Source organism: Erpetoichthys calabaricus, chromosome 13 (assembly GCF_900747795.2).
Source record: "Erpetoichthys calabaricus chromosome 13, fErpCal1.3, whole genome shotgun sequence".
NCBI lineage: Eukaryota > Metazoa > Chordata > Cladistia > Polypteriformes > Polypteridae > Erpetoichthys > Erpetoichthys calabaricus.
The window spans coordinates 75,379,354-75,399,322 of NC_041406.2; the positions used below are offsets into that span (position 1 = coordinate 75,379,354).

Here is a 19,969-nt window from a genome sequence, read left to right on the forward strand (position 1 = left end):
TTCATGCTTGGTTTGTGCTCTGACATGAACTGTCAACTGTGGGACCTTATATAGACAGGTGTGTGCCTTTCCAAATCATGTCCAGTCAACTGAATTTACCACAGGTGGACTCCAATTAAGCTGCAGAAACATCTCAAGGATGATCAGGGGAAACAGGATGCACCTGAGCTCAATTTTGAGCTTCATTACAAAGGCTGCGAATATTTATGTACATGTGCTTTCTCAATTTTTTATTTTAAATAAATTTGCAAAAACCTCAAGTAAACTTTTTTCACGTTGTCATTATGGGGTGTTGTGTGTAGAATTCTGAGGAAAAAAATGAATTTAATCCATTTTGGAATAAGGGTGTAACATAACAAAATATAGAAAAAGTGATGCGCTATGAATACTTTCTGGATGCACTGTATATCAAGGGTCGACTGTGTGTGTGTATGTATATATATATATATATATATATAAATAAAATAAAATAAAATCCTGGAACGAGACAAGACTTTTTCAGATAATTTCATGTCCTGCAAGACGAGACTTTGTGCCAGGAGATTTAACCATGCCCATGGTGGCTCTTATAAATTTTTACCTTTTCCTCAATTTAATTCAAGACATACAATCTAATCATTTCCTGCAATGTAGTCCTTTTCTGGACAATAATTTTATACATTCTAGATGAAACATCAACGACTAAGCGAAGAAGAAAGGGCAGCGCGTCTAAAGGAGGCCAAAAAGTGTTGAAGAGAAAAGAATTCAAAAAAGAACAATAATAATCTAAGTGCAAATTCGGAAAATAAGGAAAGTTATAATCAGCCTGGACCAAGTTGAATTGCAAACCTAAAAGGTCCCGGGGTTTTAGAAATAAAAGACAAAGAGTAGAAGACAAAGTAGAATGTCATAAAGAAGTCCAAAAATGTTGGCATGATACACATGCAGAGTAAGTTAGAGATTATGAAAGTATTAAAATTCAAAAGTCTAAAAAAACTGATAAAGATTGCATTAGCGCTAACAAACAGAAATTGTTACTCGATAAAATAACAGAACAGTGAAAAGAGATTGAATATATGGACATAGGTGATATGACAGAAGTATATAGATATTGTTTGGCTTTAAAGTTTAAGTCAGAGACTTGTAAATAATCTGATTCATGTTGCCATCAGGGAAAAGTAGTGTTTCTTCCCAATATAGAGGCGTATCCACGAGAAATAAAAGATTTGTTATTTGGTGAAAGTGAAATCCACAAACACTACAGGCAATATATCCACATCTACAATAAACTGTTCGTGTGCACATCATTCAAAGCTCAAAACGTAGATTTACACGATTCAGGACCATATGCTATGAGAATCTGTGGTCCCGCAACAATTCAAGCTACAAGTTTAATTTCAATGAAAACCACAGTCTGGTCAGGTTTATATTTATGATCACAGAGAAGCGATGAAACAGAATCAAAAGAGTTAAATAATCTGACATATTACAAATTCTACAGCCAATAATGGATACAAACCCATATGTCCAAAAGTATAGCACTTTACAGAAAATTTATCTGAAAAACATGGACAAAGAAGTTTTCTTGGATTTCAACCACATGTAATGAATTGTCAACGATAATAGTTTCGAAAGACAGAGATAATATTCGTGTTTATCCAAAAGCACAGCACGATTTGTTACAAGCGGCAGATCCGGGAAATGACTAGCACGTAGGGCCCACAGGGGGCAGAGCTCCCTAGTGTGTGTATGTATGTGTATATGTATATATATATATATATATATATATATATATATATATATATGTGTGTGTGTGTGTGTGTGTGTGTGTGTGTGTGTGTTCCATGTGAAGGACTGGCACATTACCCAAGATTGGTATCAGTCTTATGACCAATGCTACCAAGACAGGTTTTAGCTCCACCAAACCCAGAAATAGACTGAATGTGTAAATAAACTGGCTGGAATATAATAGCAAAACAGTTAAAAATACACTGGATGCAGGCTACAGGAAGCATAGAACAAACTGACAACATCTATTTAAACATTTGATATTTTAAGTACCTTATTTACAACAAGAACTTTGCTCTGTAAACAGTTTAGCTTGTGAATATAGAGAAGTATACTGAACATTAGCAGACTAAAGCAAGAGCAAGGCTGCCATTTTTCTTTTTCACTAACATGCATGCTCATTAAAATGTCTAGTGTTAAAAACGTACAACAAAAACAACACATAATGATATCACTGATTTACTATTGCAAAATGTGTGTGCTACATTCAAAGCACTAAAATGTAACACTACCTATATTAAAGCAAGCAGAAATACACTGAATAAAACTACATACTGTGCAATTAATTTTAAATACTCAGCAATCTGTGTATGCAAACTTTAAAAACATTTTGAAGTATAAACATCTACAGACAAAACAAGCATAACTGTTTCAGTTTCATTTAGTATATACAAAGTTGAGCACAATTAAGCAAAATACAAAATCACAACTTTAAGATGTTTGAGTTTATAACAAGAACTTTTAAACAAGAAGCAATGTAGGAGAATATCACCAAATGCCCATGCTATACAAAACTGTTAAATAGATCATCTTTTTTTAAACTCAATTCATAGGTTTGGAATTCAGAACAGAAAAACACAACATACTTATATTTGTAGAAAAATACAGTAATGGATAACATTTAAAAATTAAAAAGAATATTTCTGAGATGTATGCAGTCATTTCCAAATTCATTACCAGTTTATTATGGCACATAGATCAGAAGGCTTACTGTACTTAGTCTGTGATCATACAAACTGGTCTAAGATGTCTGTTTCATTGAAGGATCCGAGGCCTTTTGGTTCTTTTGTTTCTTACCATTAAAAGGCAGCAATTTCTTAAGAAAACAAAGTAATACAATTATGGCAACAGTTTTAATAAGCATATCCATTGCTAATGAATGTAAATAAATTAGAAAAAAATGCTCGCTGTGATTATTAGCTTTGAATTATAATAGTGATTACCACTATACTTTATGGACCAAATACTATCAAGATTGTACAAAGAAGTATACATGAAACAAAGTATCCCATCTTTAGAGTAGAAGAGTGCAATGTTGGAGCTTATACTGTACAACCCTTAGGGTCTTTTTTTTAATAAATCTGTTTAGTATATCCATTCGATTTAGATTTAATCATTTGGTGTAGTGTTGGCTGGTTTAAAAAAATCTACTTTTTAAAAAATTTGTTTTAACTAGGATTGTGAAGAACAAATACTCCTTAAAGTGTAACAATATAATCCTGTATATAAAAACACAAGTGTTTAAAGTTTTGATGCCAGGTTTCCTTTACGAAATTTGAGTGACAACTGGAATATCTATTTCAATTGTTGATAACCTAGACCGAGAGGAATATGGAGGAGATGCATAAGAATGAGATGGATAACTATGAACACTGGCAGGCTGTGAAGGTAGTGGCTGCCAAAAAGGAGATGGTAATGCCTTGCAAGCACAGTACCACAACAATAACAGACAAGAAGTGAAAAGCAGCCCCCCAGCACTAGCAATCGCTAAATATGTTGCTGTGCTTGTTGCATAAATACTTGCATATTTTTTGTTCATGTCATTTGTCTGGAAAATAACCCAAACAGATGGAGTAAGGCTCAGGGCTCCAGATAGAAAAAACAGTAAAGCAGCTACTAGTTGACAACCTGCACTGTTTACAAGGCACTTGGCAAGGTTGATGTTAGGAACTTCTCGTCCAAAGGCTGTGTTACATATACCGATCAAACATAACAGAGCAGCTAAGCTAGCAAAGAAAATGCTAAATGGAAGGGCAAACTGAAGTACTCGCAGATCCAGCTGGTCCACGTTAGAATACCAATCAGTCTCGTATAGAGCGCATTCAGAGTTTCCCTCTATCCGGAAACATTTTATCCACAAGCCAATGCTCACCGAAACATTTTTGGCATTTTTGTTGAAAGAGACGAGTCTCATTAATCTCCAGTTTGGTGCAATTGTAGCAGTTATTAGTCCAGCTACAGAGGCCATCCCAAATATATACGCAAACACAGTGGCTGCATGAATGTTGCGACAACCCATTATGGTGACTTTGAATCCTAATGGGAAAAAAGATATAGAAATAGATTAGTATTAAAAGGTATATATAGTATATGAATATAAAGTTTAAAAACATTGTGTTGATCCAGTCCTACAAGTTAATCATACCTATTAAAATGTGTCCCCCGGTCAGGTTAAAACAGTTGTTAAAGGGGCATAGACTAAAACACCAAATTCCCAGAGGAAACTATAAACCTATTCTAAAACGCCGATTTCATCAGCCTCTGTAAACACTTGACATATGTACAAATCCTTACTCGCATGCACACTTACATGCAACACGTCAGCACTCTCTGGAACCATAACAAGCGAGTGTTAGCACCTTACCTTGAAACGTATGTCTTCCCGTATCTAAAATAACTACCTTAACTTGAAGTTAGAATTATAATTAGAGAAGATCCATCAGCCTCAGTAATACCATTGGTTTTGTTGCTGTTCTCCAACTACTATGCAATACTTAGTGCAATCCTTAGCTTGCTGCCCCTTCCATATGGATATTTTAATTTTCCTTGCTTTTGTGTGAAATTTTCTAGTCTAGTCTAATCAGAGGGCATACACATAATATCTTTTGGCAGTTCTTACTGCATTAGGGTAACTTAACTGCACTAATAGTTAACAAATATTTCTAATACTTAAGATATTATTCTAAGCATGAATGTTATGGATTGTATTCTTATGAAGCAATTACAGTTAAATGTATTTATGTTTTAATTAAATTTGTGAAGCTAGTTTCATATATTTTTCTTATTTAATTATACAGTATAGCAAATTACAAATGCAGAACTTAAATGGCATTACTGGTATTTAGGTGTCCATTTGCATAAGAGGGAAAAATGCTCAATTCCAACAAAAAACAAACACAAACTGAAAAATGTGTAGCATATAGCCATCTGTAGATAATTAAAGTGTGTGTTATAAGACACAATCCATTTTCTCTGATCCTGAAAAAGCCGTTACTGTATAGGTATAATGCATAGTTGTGAAAAGCCAATCAAGACTCAAATGAAGTAATCAGAAAGCTCAATGCTGTCTGCACTGTTAACAGTAACTCAACCAAACTGATAGCAGCACAAGTTACTCCACTAGTTTTGATGACAATAACGACTCCTGCCCCCTCCTGCAGCCACATTACTTGTTTTGTGCAGCAACTTTAAAAAAGCTGTCAATGCATATAAATTGAAATGACTGTAGATTATTGTTGGCATTTTAGTATTTAGACAGCCAGAAAATGCTGAGAAAGAGGGGGATGACTGTTTGAGCACTGCTGCATTGCGACAGAAGTGAATAGCTTCATGCAATATGAAACAATTGATGTGACAAAAAGTGAAAAACAATTATTGAAGAACACTTAACAACAACAAAAAAGACATTCTTTATGATTAAGGCCAGCTGTCAGAAAAGTAATGGTCTAAAACTGAACCAGACAGTAGTTTTGGATTGTTCTTTTCATATTTAGACCTAAATGTGAATATAACAAAAGCAAAGAATTTCTGGGCTGTCTGTGTTCTGGGAAGTGCTTAAGTTCTTGGATATGGACGGTATCTAGAACGATAGTCATACATACCTCAGCGCTGGGGAATGTGTCACCATGCTTTCATCCTAACAGGCTATTTAAGGCTATTTATGACACAGTTCTCCCTTCCCCCTCAAAAAAACTTACATTTGAATGGAAGTATAAAAAAAAAATCTAGTTTAGCTGTGAATCAGAAAGGATGGCAAGTTGAATAAGGCCTCAAATTGTAGAACTGCAACAGATACAGAAAAGCACCAGCAGTACAGAACAGAAAAGGAAGAAGCAGCGGCCTTATACTAAAGGAATTTTGTTGCCATGAATATTTAAATTGGGAAAAATAAAATAGTAATATTTAATGGTAATAAAAAGATGCTGACTGTACAGCTAGAAAGACACTAGCACTTACTTTAAAAAACAATGTAAGGCCAGTAATAGGGATGTCCTGATCAAGTATTTTTGAACCCAATCGAGATCCGATATCTGTTGATACCAAGTTTCAATCTGATACTTGTATTTTCCTAGATAATACATTTGAACAGTGGAGACGTATATGGTTGACAACTGAATAGCTCTGCAATGCATTAAGAAAAACTGCCTGCATCCAAGCTGTTCCTTAATGTTTTTGTTAACAAAATAAACAAACTTAAAGATGTCTTTGTAAATAGCTCCTCTTAAAAGTGTTAACTTTATAAATACCAAGCTATAGACCACAGGTGTTACCTGTCCATTTTTTACTGACAAAATGAAACCCTGTAGGCGTATCGTGCAGCAACAATAAAAATATTCAAATTATTAAAAATTACCTCAAAATACATACTTTTTTTAACTAATAAAACATGTAAAGAAAATCTTTATCCACAATACTAACACATAAAAGAGAGCCATTATATTAATTAATTTCTTCTGTAATGTGCTTACCTGAAATTCATCTTAGTTAAAAAAAAATCATTTTTAACACTACTGCAGTTTTTGCTGTTACAATATATATTTACTCTATTTATACAGGCGTGTTTTTTTTTCTTGAGGTGCAATTTTAAATATGGATTACTACTTTTAATTATGTAGTACTTTTTAACCGAAACTTACACTTTATGACACACACAAATATAGTACAAACCTAGGTTGTAGAACCTAAGCTACAAGCTACAAATTTACCAAATATACATATGATGTTTATCAAGAAAAAACAAATCTAACATATTTAACACATTTACAAGTAAAATAGACAAATTTGTTTACTAAGCAACAATTTCAAATTCTTCTTTATTATTTTTTCTTTTTCTGTTTGAAAACATAAGCTGCTGTACTTAACACAAGTTCTCTGCGTCCAAACTCAGACAGGCAGTGTTCATTTTATTAAAAGACACGAATTAAAGTAGCATTTTTTTCTAATTGTACAGGATGACTCCTCCAATTCCTTTTTCTCAGTTTATAATTCCACTTTCTTTAATGTAAAGGCTAATATTCTGGTCCTCTATCTCTCTACCTGTCTCTGGTAAAGTCAACCTTGCTCTTACTGCTTGCTCTCAATTTACAGTCTTTTGCAGTGAAAATCTGTCAACCTAAATTGGCAGCCAATCAATCGGGACTTCCCTAGCAAATAAAGATCAAAATCCTTATTAAAAGAAAGGACAAAATGAATAAAGGCAGCCAAATGGCTAACTGCATTTGTGTTGTGCTCTATATTAATACCCATTTTGGAACCCTAAAATCAAGACCACCATTCTTTTATGCTAAACTTACCAGGTCAGGTTGGGGAGCATGCACTGGTATAGCATGTTGCAGCACCCAACACACGACGGAACAATTCGGGATCCTGTTTGGCAATCCCCCAGGCTGACACGCAGTCCAGTCCCAACCTCCGGAAATGACCCTCTATCTGCCGCAGCCAGGTGTTATATGGGCGTCCCCTTGGCCTGGTCCAGCCACTTGGGTCCTCAACAATGTGATCCAGCTAGCAGGATACTCACTCAGGGAATCGCGCCACGTGGCCATAGTGCCGTAACTGACTCTCCTTCACAATGCAGGTAATGTGCCTCGTTTGGGACTTCACAAGCAACCACTCATTCGACACAAAGTCAAACCAGCGGTACCCACGGATTTTCCGGAGAGACACAGTACCAAAGGAGTCCAGTCTTCGCCTCAGGTCACTGGATAGTGTCCATGTCTCACAACCATATAGCAAGACAGGAAGCACCAGGACTCTAAAGACTTGGATCTCTGTTCTTCTGCATAGATATCGGGAGTGCCACACACCCCTTTCCAGCGACCTGATGACCCCTCCATGCCCTCCCAATCCACCTATTGACTTCATAAGAAGAGTCACCAGAGACATGAATGTCACTGCCGAGGTAACTAAAACTCTCGACAAGGTCAACACTCTCTTCGCAGACACACTACTGATGGCTGTGCTTAAGAGGTCATTAAAGGCCTGAATCTTGGTTTTTATCCAGGACACTTGCAAGCCCAGTCAGACTCCTTGCTCAGTCCCTCGAGAGCCCCGATCAGAGTCTCCATTGACTCCGCGAAGATCACAGCATCATCAGCAAAGTCAAGATCAGTGAACCTTTCTTCACCAACAGATGCCCTACGGCCACTGGACTCCACAACCTTGCCCAACACCAGTCCATGCAAGCATTGAACAGTGTAGGAGCAAGAACACACCCCTGATGAACCCCAGAATCAACTGGGAAAAACACAGAGGTTCTGCCTCCACTCTGCACAGCACTCACAGTACCAGTGTACAGGCACTTCTTAGGCATAAAACAAGACTGCTCCAGTCGCTGGTAGGTGAGCAAGTTATCATGGATCCTACTGAGTATGACTCTAGCAAGGACCTTACCCAGCACTGAAAGCAGTGTTATCCCCCTTCCCTTTCCAGATAGGGATGACAAGTCACATTTTCCAGTCAGTTGGAATGATGCTAGTCTCCCAAATAAAAGCAAAGATTGCTTGCAATGCCAGGAGTACAGCCTTACCACCAGCCTGGAGAAGTTCACCCCGGATACCACAGATCCCTGCAGCCTTGTCTGCTCTCAAGCTGGTTCACCACCTGTGCAGTCTCAAGGAGATTGGCTGGTTCACAGCTTCTTGGAGGATCAGCCTCAAGAACCGTGGACCCAGCGATGTCCAACATCCTAGCCAGAGGATCAGCTTTAAACAGCTGCTCAAAGTAGCCAGCCCAGCGGGTCACAACTGCAGTGCCATCTGTAAGGACCGTTCCACCAACTGCCATGACTACAACTCTAAGAGGAACAGATTTGGATGTTTATAATGCTTCAATTCCTTTGTAAGCAGGACGTGGGTCACTAGACTATAGATAAAGCAATCTGTAAGCAAGTGACCCTCTAACAAATGCCTCCTTATCTGCCCTCAGAGCCCTCGCAGCCATCCTTCTCAGTTCCCGGTACAGACCGGAGTTGCCATCAAGCTGTGCGCTGCGACTCCTCTTGATGAAAGCCACAGTGCCCTGCGAGAACACCTGCTTCTGGGAACACCGGTAACACCAACACAACCCTCGGCAACCTTCAGGGTCTTGTCACGGAAGGTCTCCCACATCACATCAGGATCAGCAGTCGCACCGAAATCTGCAAGTTCCTCACACAATCTGCGTGGAAACACGCCAGCCTCATTTTCCTAGTAGGTGGTAACCTACTGGACTTAAGCTGTTTGTGAATTCTGACCACTTATTGTTGCTACTCTAAACTTACCAGTGATACATTAATTAAACTGAAGAAAAAAAGATTAAAACTGGACTATTTTTGCTCAAAATATACAATTGCCACATAACTTACAGATCGTTTGCCAGTTTTATGATTCAGAAAAAATATATACCTAAGATGGCACCATCTAGTCATCACCATCACCTCTGTTAGTAAAGCAAGTAAAACAATGTCTGCAGTGTGGAAAGACTTAAGTGTCTAAAGATTAAAAATTTGCCATCCACTAAGTATGCCAGGAAAAAGTTAGTCATGGGGGGGGGACTAAAATGAACAAGTTTGGCACTACTAATTTGATAAGATATTTAAGAGTACATTATGTAGCAGAACACATAGATTTTCAACAACTTAGACTTTCAGGCAAAATGACAACAACACTGAATCTAAAACATGCAACTTTCACATTTGCATGGGGATAAACATTTCAAAATTCTAGCGTGAGTGAACCTGCTGTTAACAAGAGAAAGCATTACTTCTGGATAAGATAAAATCAGATTCATCTGGGTCTGAGGGCCATTAACTATGGTGTAGATGAGTTCATGGTTTACTGCGTTAATTACTAAAAAGAAAATCACAAACATTTTTCTGCTAGTGCACAAAAAGCTACAAAGATGGTGTCTTGAGTGTGTGAATGGGTTATCATTTGCTCACATTAAAAATTAACAATGCCCATGAAGATAAAATTGGCTCCTAAAAATAAAAAATGCCTATCAATACGTGTATAATGTAGGCCCTAACCAATTTCTGTATTGAGTAGCCAACTGCACAACCAGAACTATAACCTTTATGCAAAATATGTGACATGAAAAGAAAAGTGATATGGTGTGAAATGCAGTGCGATCATTAGTTCATATGGGACAATCAAGCACCCAGTAACCCCTAGTACTGCTTCAAAGCAATCAGTGACTTAATGGGGAAGATGACTGTTTCAGTGCAGTGCATGGTGTGTCGTACCAGGCATGTGGCTATAAGGACTCCATCTTCACTGATAACTCTCCAAAGCCCAAACTACTAACAGATTTGTAAGATTGTACCAGTGCTTGTCATCAACAATTCAGCACAATTCATCACCTGAGCCCCAACCATGAAAATAGATACCTTGAAATAGGACCTAGAAAACGTTCCAGACTAAAAATGGCATGTGTTCCTGCAGCAAAAATACTATAAATGTTGCTAAGTCTCTGGTTCCTGGAAAACGTTCAAATGGTGGGAAAGTGCCTAATGAGAGCCCCACACACAGACCTGGCTGTGGATTTAAACACAGATGCCAATAGCAGTAAGAAAGTTTCTGACCAGCTGCACCACAGTTGATATTACGTATTTATTTTAGAGAGCATCTTTTATGCATTTTGTTGGTAGTGGTGAAGAGCAAGGGGTGACTATATTATGTTACTATGTACAAAATAATTAATTTTATTACTTTTAGAGATTTCTCCTTTAAAGTTGAAATCATTTATAAATATGTAGAAGGTGAATTAATTTTGCACAGCAGTGCCTTATAATAAGCCTGGACTTTGTAAGCTATTCCCTGCCAAATGCTAGGCAAAGTAGAAAACATTTTCATTTTGGTGATGGCTCACTGAACCCAGTTCTGATAGCTAAATCTAATTTAAATAGTTTAATTTACTTTGCTAGTGCACAGTACTACTTGATAGCCAGATGTGATTACACTTAGCGAATATTAACAAAACAAAAAACTGTCCCCAGCATTTTGTCAAAAGTCTTTTATTTGAAATTTCAGTGGTTAATTAAGAAATGCTCATAACAGTCAAAACATATTTTATTGAAACAAGAGAATTATACAGCCCCAGACCTCACAGGTTACATTTGCAATTAGATTTAGTTCGGCCACTACCAAAAAAAAAAAAAAAAAAGCAATAACCCTAGCCAGCAGAAACCCAATCGGTGTAACTATAAAACTTGTCCATATTTTTTGCTTTTGCGCTATTTATTAAATAAAAAGAAATGTTGTGAAAGGGAATTCTAAAGCTGTAGGAAGCCGTGACCATTCATAAAACCAATAATTAATTAATACGAATAGAAGTGGGGTTCTATCATGCTGGTTATGAGGTGCAATTTCATTCTGCCAAGATAGGTTCAATATTTATTTATATTGGTTAAACCATAAATCTTCAAAAATAATGCTTACTTGAAAAAGTCACCAAATTTAGTGATTAAACTACATCAATAAAGAAGAATTAAAGAATGGTGATATATATTGACAAAAAACATTATCAACATTCCCAGATCATTAAATAAAATCAGTACTCCACTCCACCACTGCGGTGGATAATAGCATAAAACAACTCACTGAACCAATCCTGAACCAAAAACATGCATAAAAGGAATATTTTAACCCAGTTAAATGTTTACTACTGTTGTAAAAAATAGAAAACACTAAAGACATCAAACCTATGAAATAACACATGGGGGAATTACAGTATGCTGTGACTAATACAATGTTAGATAAGTTTTGATTTGTTTTTTAGATTCTTTAACCCTTTAACCGCCAACTCCCTAAATATTCCCCACGCCAGGCGAAATCTAAACAATTTTCGTTTTTTTACTTTTTTACATTTTTTTTTTACATTTTTTACATTTATTCAAGCAGTATTGACCACTAAATGTTGTGCAAGTTCTAGAAATGGGCAAACACATAATAAAACACAAAATGTACCTTTTCTCAGGCTTCTGGATTTATTGTCAACTACAAAAACGGAACAGTCAAAAGTAATTCAAAAGTCAAAAGTAGTTCAGTCAATCATAGTTTCATTCCCAGTATTTGAGTTTGCTGTGCCACAGGCCAAAGCAGGGAACTGCACAAAGTCCTGGATTGCTGGGACACTTTGAGCAGAAGGTCTTGACGTCTCTACGCTGACCCTTCTTTGAACAGACATGACAGCGTTTTTCTGAAAGTCCAAAGTCCTTACATTCATCTGGCAACACTGCTGAAATACTACTCATAGGATCCTCTTTGCCAGTGTATACACGAAATCTATAAATGTAACCTGAATTCTCAGCTAAGCAAAACATCTTGATACCAAACCGTGCCCTTTTCAATGGTAGATACTGTCGAAACTGTAAGCGGCCCTTCCACGACAATAAACTTTCATCAACTGCAACTGACAGTCCTGGCATGTAGGGCAACTGAAATGCTTCAAATAAATGATCAATCAAAGGACGTAGCTTGAACAAGTGGTCGCGGTTTGGATCTTTCTTATCTGGCTCGTTTCTGTTGTCATTCAAATGAAAGAATTTCAGAAGCAAAGAGAATCGGATACGTGTCATGACAGCTGCAAAAATAGGTGTTGCATACATAGGATCTGTAGACCAGTACATCTCAATATCTGGTTTTCTGATTATTCCCATCAACATCAAAATCCCAATGAATTTTTTCATTTCGTTTTCATCAGTGTCAAACCAAGCACGAACACGGGAATGTGGAGGTAAATTGGGATTTTTCTCAATAAACTGTGCTGCATACAGATTTGTCTGATGAACAAAATGTCTGATCAAATCAGGTGACACAAACAGCTCATAAAACTGCTCAGCAGTGTAATTGTTTACATCAACAATAAAGCCACACGTTCCCTCAAACGAATGCAGAAAAGGTAGTTCACCACGGGCAGCAGCCCAGCTGAGATGCTGGGGATACACCCACTCAGCGCCGTCATCCGATGCGTCTTCATTCACAGTATCATGCAGCGCATGTTGCTGCTCATCACTGTCGCTAAAATCTTCTTCAGAACTGCTACAATCATGATCAGAACTGTCCAAAATCGCCTGCAAAGCCTCACTTGAAGTCAGTTTACGTTTTGCCATATTCACAGCTGTTACATGCGAATCACGTCACATGACCGGCCAAAACAACCACAGACTTGTCGAAATACAACGTAGTAATAATACCCACGCCAAACCGTCAGTTATACTACTTGCCAGGCATTCATATAACCACAGGCAAATGTGCCGGATAATTCCGGCAGTATGGCGTTAGCAATAAAACAACGGTGCCGGATATATCCGGCAGAGGGCGGTTAAGGGGTTAAAGTGGACCCTGTTTGCTTTGGTGACAGCATTTGCACACTTTTGGCATTTTCTCAGCCAGAGCTGTGATGTAGCCACCCGGGATGCTTTTCTATATTTTTGTCCATTTAGAAGCAGTAACATATTAAAGAGAAATCTGTGGTGAATAAATAAGTGAATAAAAAAGTTACAAAGGAAAAACAGCTGTATAATTCATACAATACTAAAAACACCACCACTAGTCATAAGGCGTAAGAGGATGACAGTAACAGTTAAAAAACACATTAGGAAGGCTAAAGGGCAGTTAGAGAGAAATACTGCAGAAAAGGTGAAAGTCAATACAAAGAGATTCTTTAAATATTTTAATAGTTAAAAGAACAGTCAAGGAGGAGATAAAGAACATTATGAACATTTTTTATATTTATGCTGTAAAGGGTATAAGAAATCCAATTGAGTTTAATCCTATAGGTTACTCTTTGACTACTGGACACCAGCCGCAGCATTTGACTAGCACACATTGCTTTACAAACTTGTCAAACTGGGCTGCTCTACACACTTGATCTACATTCCACAAGGTGTTTTTTACATTATAACCTACTACGGAGCTTTGCCCCCTGCTCGCCAACCCCCAGGCCTGCGCTACATGCTAGCCTCTTTGCGGTTCTGCCACTCACATATGGGAATGCGGATGTATAATTTAAACAGATTTTTATTTTCATGGGAATTGTTACATATGCATAAAAGGACTATTTTACTTTACAGCGAGCAATTAACCATATCAGAAAATAGTGACATAATAATTTGAAAGTAAATTGTTTCATGTTGCGTTAGAGTTATTCGTTAAGTAATAGTCTCGTTCTGTTTGGCTTTGAAATTAACACACAAATATTTTTTAAACGAACACTTTTACTGTAAAACTTCAGTAAAAACAATTTTTTGAATTCAATTTTCGTCAATATCGCATTGAATTTTGATTCTGTGGCTAGATCTTCATCGTGACAACGCGACATACAACTGCCCTTGACTGAATTTACTTTCTTTCTCGCTATTAAATAAAATGACTTTTTCGAATGTTTCTCTCTCTGATTTGTTAATTGTCTTTGCAGAAGCTATTCTAACAGGAAACTGTTAACGTTTTAATACAAACAGCATATCAAGATCTCCTTTGTTGTCTGTTATTTGCAGAAGATGTACTACATTACCTTTCTTGAATACATCCATCTTTTTACAGTAATTCATGCAGTGGAAGACCGGATGGTGTTAATAGTTGTAGATATTCTTCGGGATATTGTTAAGTTGATGTTTTCATCTTCTGCATGATCACCACCAACTGTTTCAGCAGAGTCTATTGATATGCATTTAACCAATCTGCCATGTAACTTATTGACATTTTTGGTGTTAATTCGTTTGACTTCATCGTTAGTCGCTGCTAGGATTACCTGTGTACTCATTTTTTCTGTTAATAACCTTTCGTGATGAAATTCTTCAGTTAGATTTGGACATAATACGTCTTCTTTAATTGGAAACTTAAAGTGAGGAAAATGTTAAAATTTATAAGAGCTGAGAGAACAGGAACTGTGTCTGTCAAAAGCATTCACACGAATGAGAGATGAGAGTACCATGGGTGTGGTTGAATATGGTTGAGAGGAGGGCGTGACTTGAAAAAAATCTCATGGCCAAAGTCTCGTCTCATGGGACTTGAAAAAAATCTCTTGAAAAATGTCTCATTTCGTCCCAGGAGTTTTTTTATATAATAGAAGGATGTATCTTGCGATTTGTTTTTTTGCAAATTTTTTTTTTTTTTTTTTAAACTTACTGTGCATTTTATTTAGGTTCACACAAGTGAAGATGTTGGTAATTTTCAAAAGTAGCAGGGACTACTGAGGAGGTACTTAGTGATTTGGAAATTTTAGACAGAGAAATACTACATAGGTTAAATAGACTGAAATCTAACAAATCACCAGGACAAGGTAACAATTTTCCTTGAGTGCTTAAGGAAGTTATTGAGTATATACACGTCTAAAGCCATGGCACATATATTTTGAAAATCTCTGCAAGCTCAGAAAAAATTGCAGGATAGCAAATATTATCCTGTTGTATAAAAGGGTGATTTAACTGATCTATGTTACTATATGATAGTAAGCTCAGCATGCATCACTGGTAAAATTAACGGATACAATTATTAAGCAAACGTTCTAGCAGCACAAGACTAAAACTGGTGTATTAGCCAACATTCAACATTGGTTCAGACAGGAAGGTCACGTATTACTAATATGCTGAAATTATATAAGGAAGCAACAAAATCACATGATAATAGAAGTGTATATGATTATTACTTATCTTGTCTGCCAAAGGCTTCTGATAAGTTATCACATGAAAAGTTAGTGAACAAACTAAAACAAGTGAGAAATCGAGGTGTGGTGTGTAGGTGGGTACAATGTTGGCTCAGACACTGGGCACATGGTTAGGGTATTTCAAATTTAAGTGATGTTAAAATTAGGATCCCTTAAGGCTGTGCTGGGGGCACTGCTTTTTTAATACATAAATAATATGGACAACAATACAATAAATAAGTTGGTTAAATTTTCAGAGTATACCAAACTAGCTAGAAGGACAGATAATGTTGCATCATCCAAATTGTTACGGTGGGACAGGCAGATTTTTGGAATATGAAAATGGATGTAAGTAAATGTAAATTATTACACATAGGAAGTAAAAATGTTAGATTTCAATATGAAATGTAAGGTGAGATCTGAAACCTGAAAGTACAGCTTATGAGAAGGACACAGGGAGTCATAGTGGATTAATCACTATCTACATCAAAACAGTGATCAAAGGGTCTAACAGGATGTTAGGTTATCAGGATATATGGAGTACAATTTAAAGGAGGTTATTCTTAAGTTATATAACACACTAGTGAGGCATCCCCTGAAGTACTGTGTTCAGTTTTGGACTCCATATTACAAAAAAGGCATAGCAGCACTACAGAGAAGAGAAAGTTGGCCGATTTCATAACTAAGAGGTATGAGCTAAGAGTAGAGATTGAAGGAGCAGGGCCTTTTCAATTTAAGCAAATGGATATTAAGAGGTGATATGATCCCAGCGTTTAAAATTATGGAAGGAATTTGTAAAGTGGAACTAGCACAGTTGGAAACTTTGAATCATCAAAGTGAATAGGTTGAATAAGGCTGTTTGGCTTACTGACATGTTCCTTCACTCTCTTGTCCAATTTGCCCCAAATCAGCCCAACTGGGTTCAGGTTGGGTTACTGTGGAGGCCAGGTCACCTGCTGTACTGCTGCAGCACCCCATCATTCATCTAATTTGACAATTTGCCTTTACACAGCCTGAAGGTGTGTTTTACACTACTGCCCAGTTGAAATGAATGCTGATTAAGTGTGCTGTCTATTTGCTTTCAATTCTAAATAACTCACTGACACTGTCGCCAGCAAAGCATCCCACACAATCTACTTCCTCAGACACGTTTCACAGCAGGGGTATGAAATATGTATTGTCTACAATAAAATCTTAATTGTTGTTTTAAAGATGTGCAAACTGACATTATCAAGTATGTCACTCACTTTTCAAAAAACAATCAAAAACATGCCTCGAGTATCTACTCATTCACTGTGTCGTGTAGGTTAGACTACTGTGCATGTACTTTAAAAGTGCATGCAATGTGCTAGTATGGGCATACTATGTAACTGCACCATAAGGTAAGCTAGCAAAGCTAGTTAAAAATGAATGAACAGCTGGCGCCAGGAGACAAAATACAGAGACACCGCCAGCCTTGCAATCTACACCACTAGTTTTAATTGCCAGACATGGATTATCCTCACTTGCACAGGGGTGTTTTGGCTTTGAATAAACAGACATGTTCAAAAGACGGAAACTGAAAACTATGTTAGAAGTTGGTGGCCATTAAACACAGCTCAGTAACTTATAATCGTGCTGTTCTGAAGGCAGGTGCTGTGGACAGACTGATGTCTTTGTCACACAACCCGAGATAAATAGGAATACCAAAAAGTCCAATTTACCCGTTTCCTTTGTCCACCCTAGTGACTGCTTTGAATTACGAAATACTGGTATAATGACTATTTTATTGTTTTGTCTATACATTCTGGACTTAATAAATTTTTTTCTGGTGTTTCCAGTCTAAAACATTTGACAGAATCTGAAGTATGATGCATCATTTTTGCAAATTCTACAATTGTTTTATTCTTTTTTTGGTATCTTTCTTCAAAATTAAACATAACTTGTAGTTTGCCATTTGTTTAAAATTGCCATTGGCTATTTTTCTGTATCTTTGGGCAAGTCGACAGAACAAAATGGAGTAATTTGATTACAAGTAGTATAATTTTTTGTGCAGTACTTGGCAAAACTTCAGATCTGGATTTGGTCACTTACAGTAAGTAAAATGTTACGATTTTAGTTCTTGCTTGTATGCTGCACAATTCATCTTAAACAAGAGCAGCTGAATGTTCATCCACTCATATTTTACTTCCCTTGAATTCATGTCTAGTTTACATTAAGGAGAAGTGTCTGTTGCTCTCTCACTATCATTGCTTTTGTTGGTCTTTGTGCAGATTTTTACAGAATAAATCCTGTAGGCCACTTTGAAATGGTTTGCTCATGGTTTGATCACAATAATACACTGGTGATTTGAATGTTTTGCATTGTTTTTACTTGAGCGCTTCAGTTTTAAGTAAATAATGTTTTCTTTAAATATGCCGTTTCCATTAGTAAGCAATGATTAATACCCTATTAACAAGAGTGAACTGGAGCTAGTACAATACAAGACTGCCAACATACTGTTTTGAAGGATGCAAAATATCATCTACTTTTTGTTATTGACAAAATCCAAGAAAACATTGAGTTACCATTTTTTGTCATAGTGGCATCCACACATGCTGATTAATACATGCCAGATAGAAGAGTTCAAGTTTGAGATGTTTTGGTTCTGAGCAAAGAACAGCTTTCCACTGCCCCATTTTCTTCTTACTGATATTCTAGTAAAACTTTTGAAAGTTACATTTAAGCTGAATCTACTACAGCAAGATGATGTCATTACTGAAACCTGAACAGCAAAATGAATACTGTACATATATAAAAATGCTGTAAATACAACGCTATAACAAAATGACCAATAAAATGTCTTGTCATACATTCATCTCCAAAAATTGAAAAAGGCCCATGTTCATACAGTAGCATTACTCAAACGTTCACACAGAAATGAATAATCAATCTCAACATTCAGCAGCACTAGACACAAATTGACTTATTTAATTTATCTTTAAAGGAATGTCGTCTGAATTTCCTTCTTTAATTTTAGACTTTCCGGAGCACCAAATGTATTTGATTAAAGGTGTGAAAAATGAATTTGTGCTAAAACGCATCATAACTGTATAGCATGGCAGTACACGGCAGCAATCAAACCGATTGCATGCTCGGATGCATTTTATTCGTATTAATTTTCTCAGAATATGTCTACTGTTCGTCCTCTTGAATATCATAATGTGAGCAGCAGCTCCATCTAGCCACCAATTCGAAGATCACATGTAATACACATAAACACAATTTGAACGGAACTAACACATTATTAACTTAAATAAAGCGTGCAATTGAGTCAAAGTCTTTCCTGGATCTTCCTTGCAATTCCTCGTCAGGGCGTCTTTGTCTTCCAACGCGCCCATTCGCCGTCAATAAAGCAACAAGTGTATTTACAAGCATCAAAGTAATCTCGGAACTCGCCTTAATGTTGGCTCTGCTCCTCCCGCTCCTACTAAACTAATGTTAAATGAATGCGGCTGCACTCCCAACATTGTCTACAACTGCAAGGTTATATAACTCTCCTTCTTGTAACATTCAAACTAAACATATACCAGTCTGATCGAATACGTAAACTTCGTGTCCGTGGCTAAGAACAAAGTTTCACTTTAAACTAGAACTGAAATCAGAAGAGTGCTTTCGAAAAAATGCCTAAGGTAATCCACCCCAAAAACGGCACCAACCAAGCGGGTCGCGAGCTAGTTGACGAGGAGGCCCAAAGACGTTGCGTTTCCTCGGTATTTCAGGGTTTTGGTTCGCAGCTTGCTTTCGAGGAACCACGGAGTTGAAACTGGGCAAAAGCTTAAGTGGCATCTCGGACTGTCGTTTTATGAAAGCTGGCTTCTCGAGCGCTCAACAGCGCTGTTTACCTGGCTCCATTTACAAGTTTACTACCCTCCTTCCCATTTGATACCCCATTGAATACTCACCGCTGATAATGAGTCTGGAATATCTTAAATGTCATCCAAACCTTCGTGGCTATACGCTATAACCATTTCATCTTCCTAAGTAGTCTTATTTTCCTTTTCGTTTTAACAGCAGAAACACGCAGCTACCAGTCCTTTCGCTTCCGGGACTCCGTGTTGATGACGTAATTGCTCGCTCCCGCGACGTTTTCCTGCGACTGTGGATGTGAAAAATACCTAACAGGGAATGTGCACGTGCACTGTAAACTAAAAGGGTATACCTAATCTACTGTATAACATCGCAGTCTATACAATTTAACATCATCCTTATTTCAAAGCTGATTTAAGTAGTTAAATAGTTTCTTTTTAAATTTACTTCCTTAGAGGTCAATCTGGTG

General features: G+C 37.0%; 2 protein-coding genes across 11 annotated transcripts in view; one reads left to right on the forward strand and one right to left on the reverse strand.

Annotated features, from left to right (window-relative positions):
• The window catches only part of adam22 (ADAM metallopeptidase domain 22), a 442,867-nt gene that overhangs the window by 269,534 nt on the left and 153,364 nt on the right, over positions 1–19,969 (forward strand). The gene's annotated exons all lie outside the window — the stretch shown is intronic.
• Positions 2,744–19,778, reverse strand: cldn12 (claudin 12). The gene is made up of 2 exons (XM_028817142.2): positions 19,596–19,778; positions 2,744–4,083 (listed from the first exon to the last, which is right to left on the reverse strand). Exon 2 carries the CDS (start codon positions 4,064–4,066, stop codon positions 3,314–3,316), a length of 753 nt encoding a protein of 250 aa, XP_028672975.2. The 5' UTR covers positions 4,067–4,083; positions 19,596–19,778; the 3' UTR covers positions 2,744–3,313.

What these genes read in the sequence shown, in the direction of transcription:
- cldn12 (XM_028817142.2), bottom strand. Translation starts at nt 4,066, where the DNA reads ATGGGTTGTCGCAACATTCATGCAGCCACTGTGTTTGCGTATATATTT.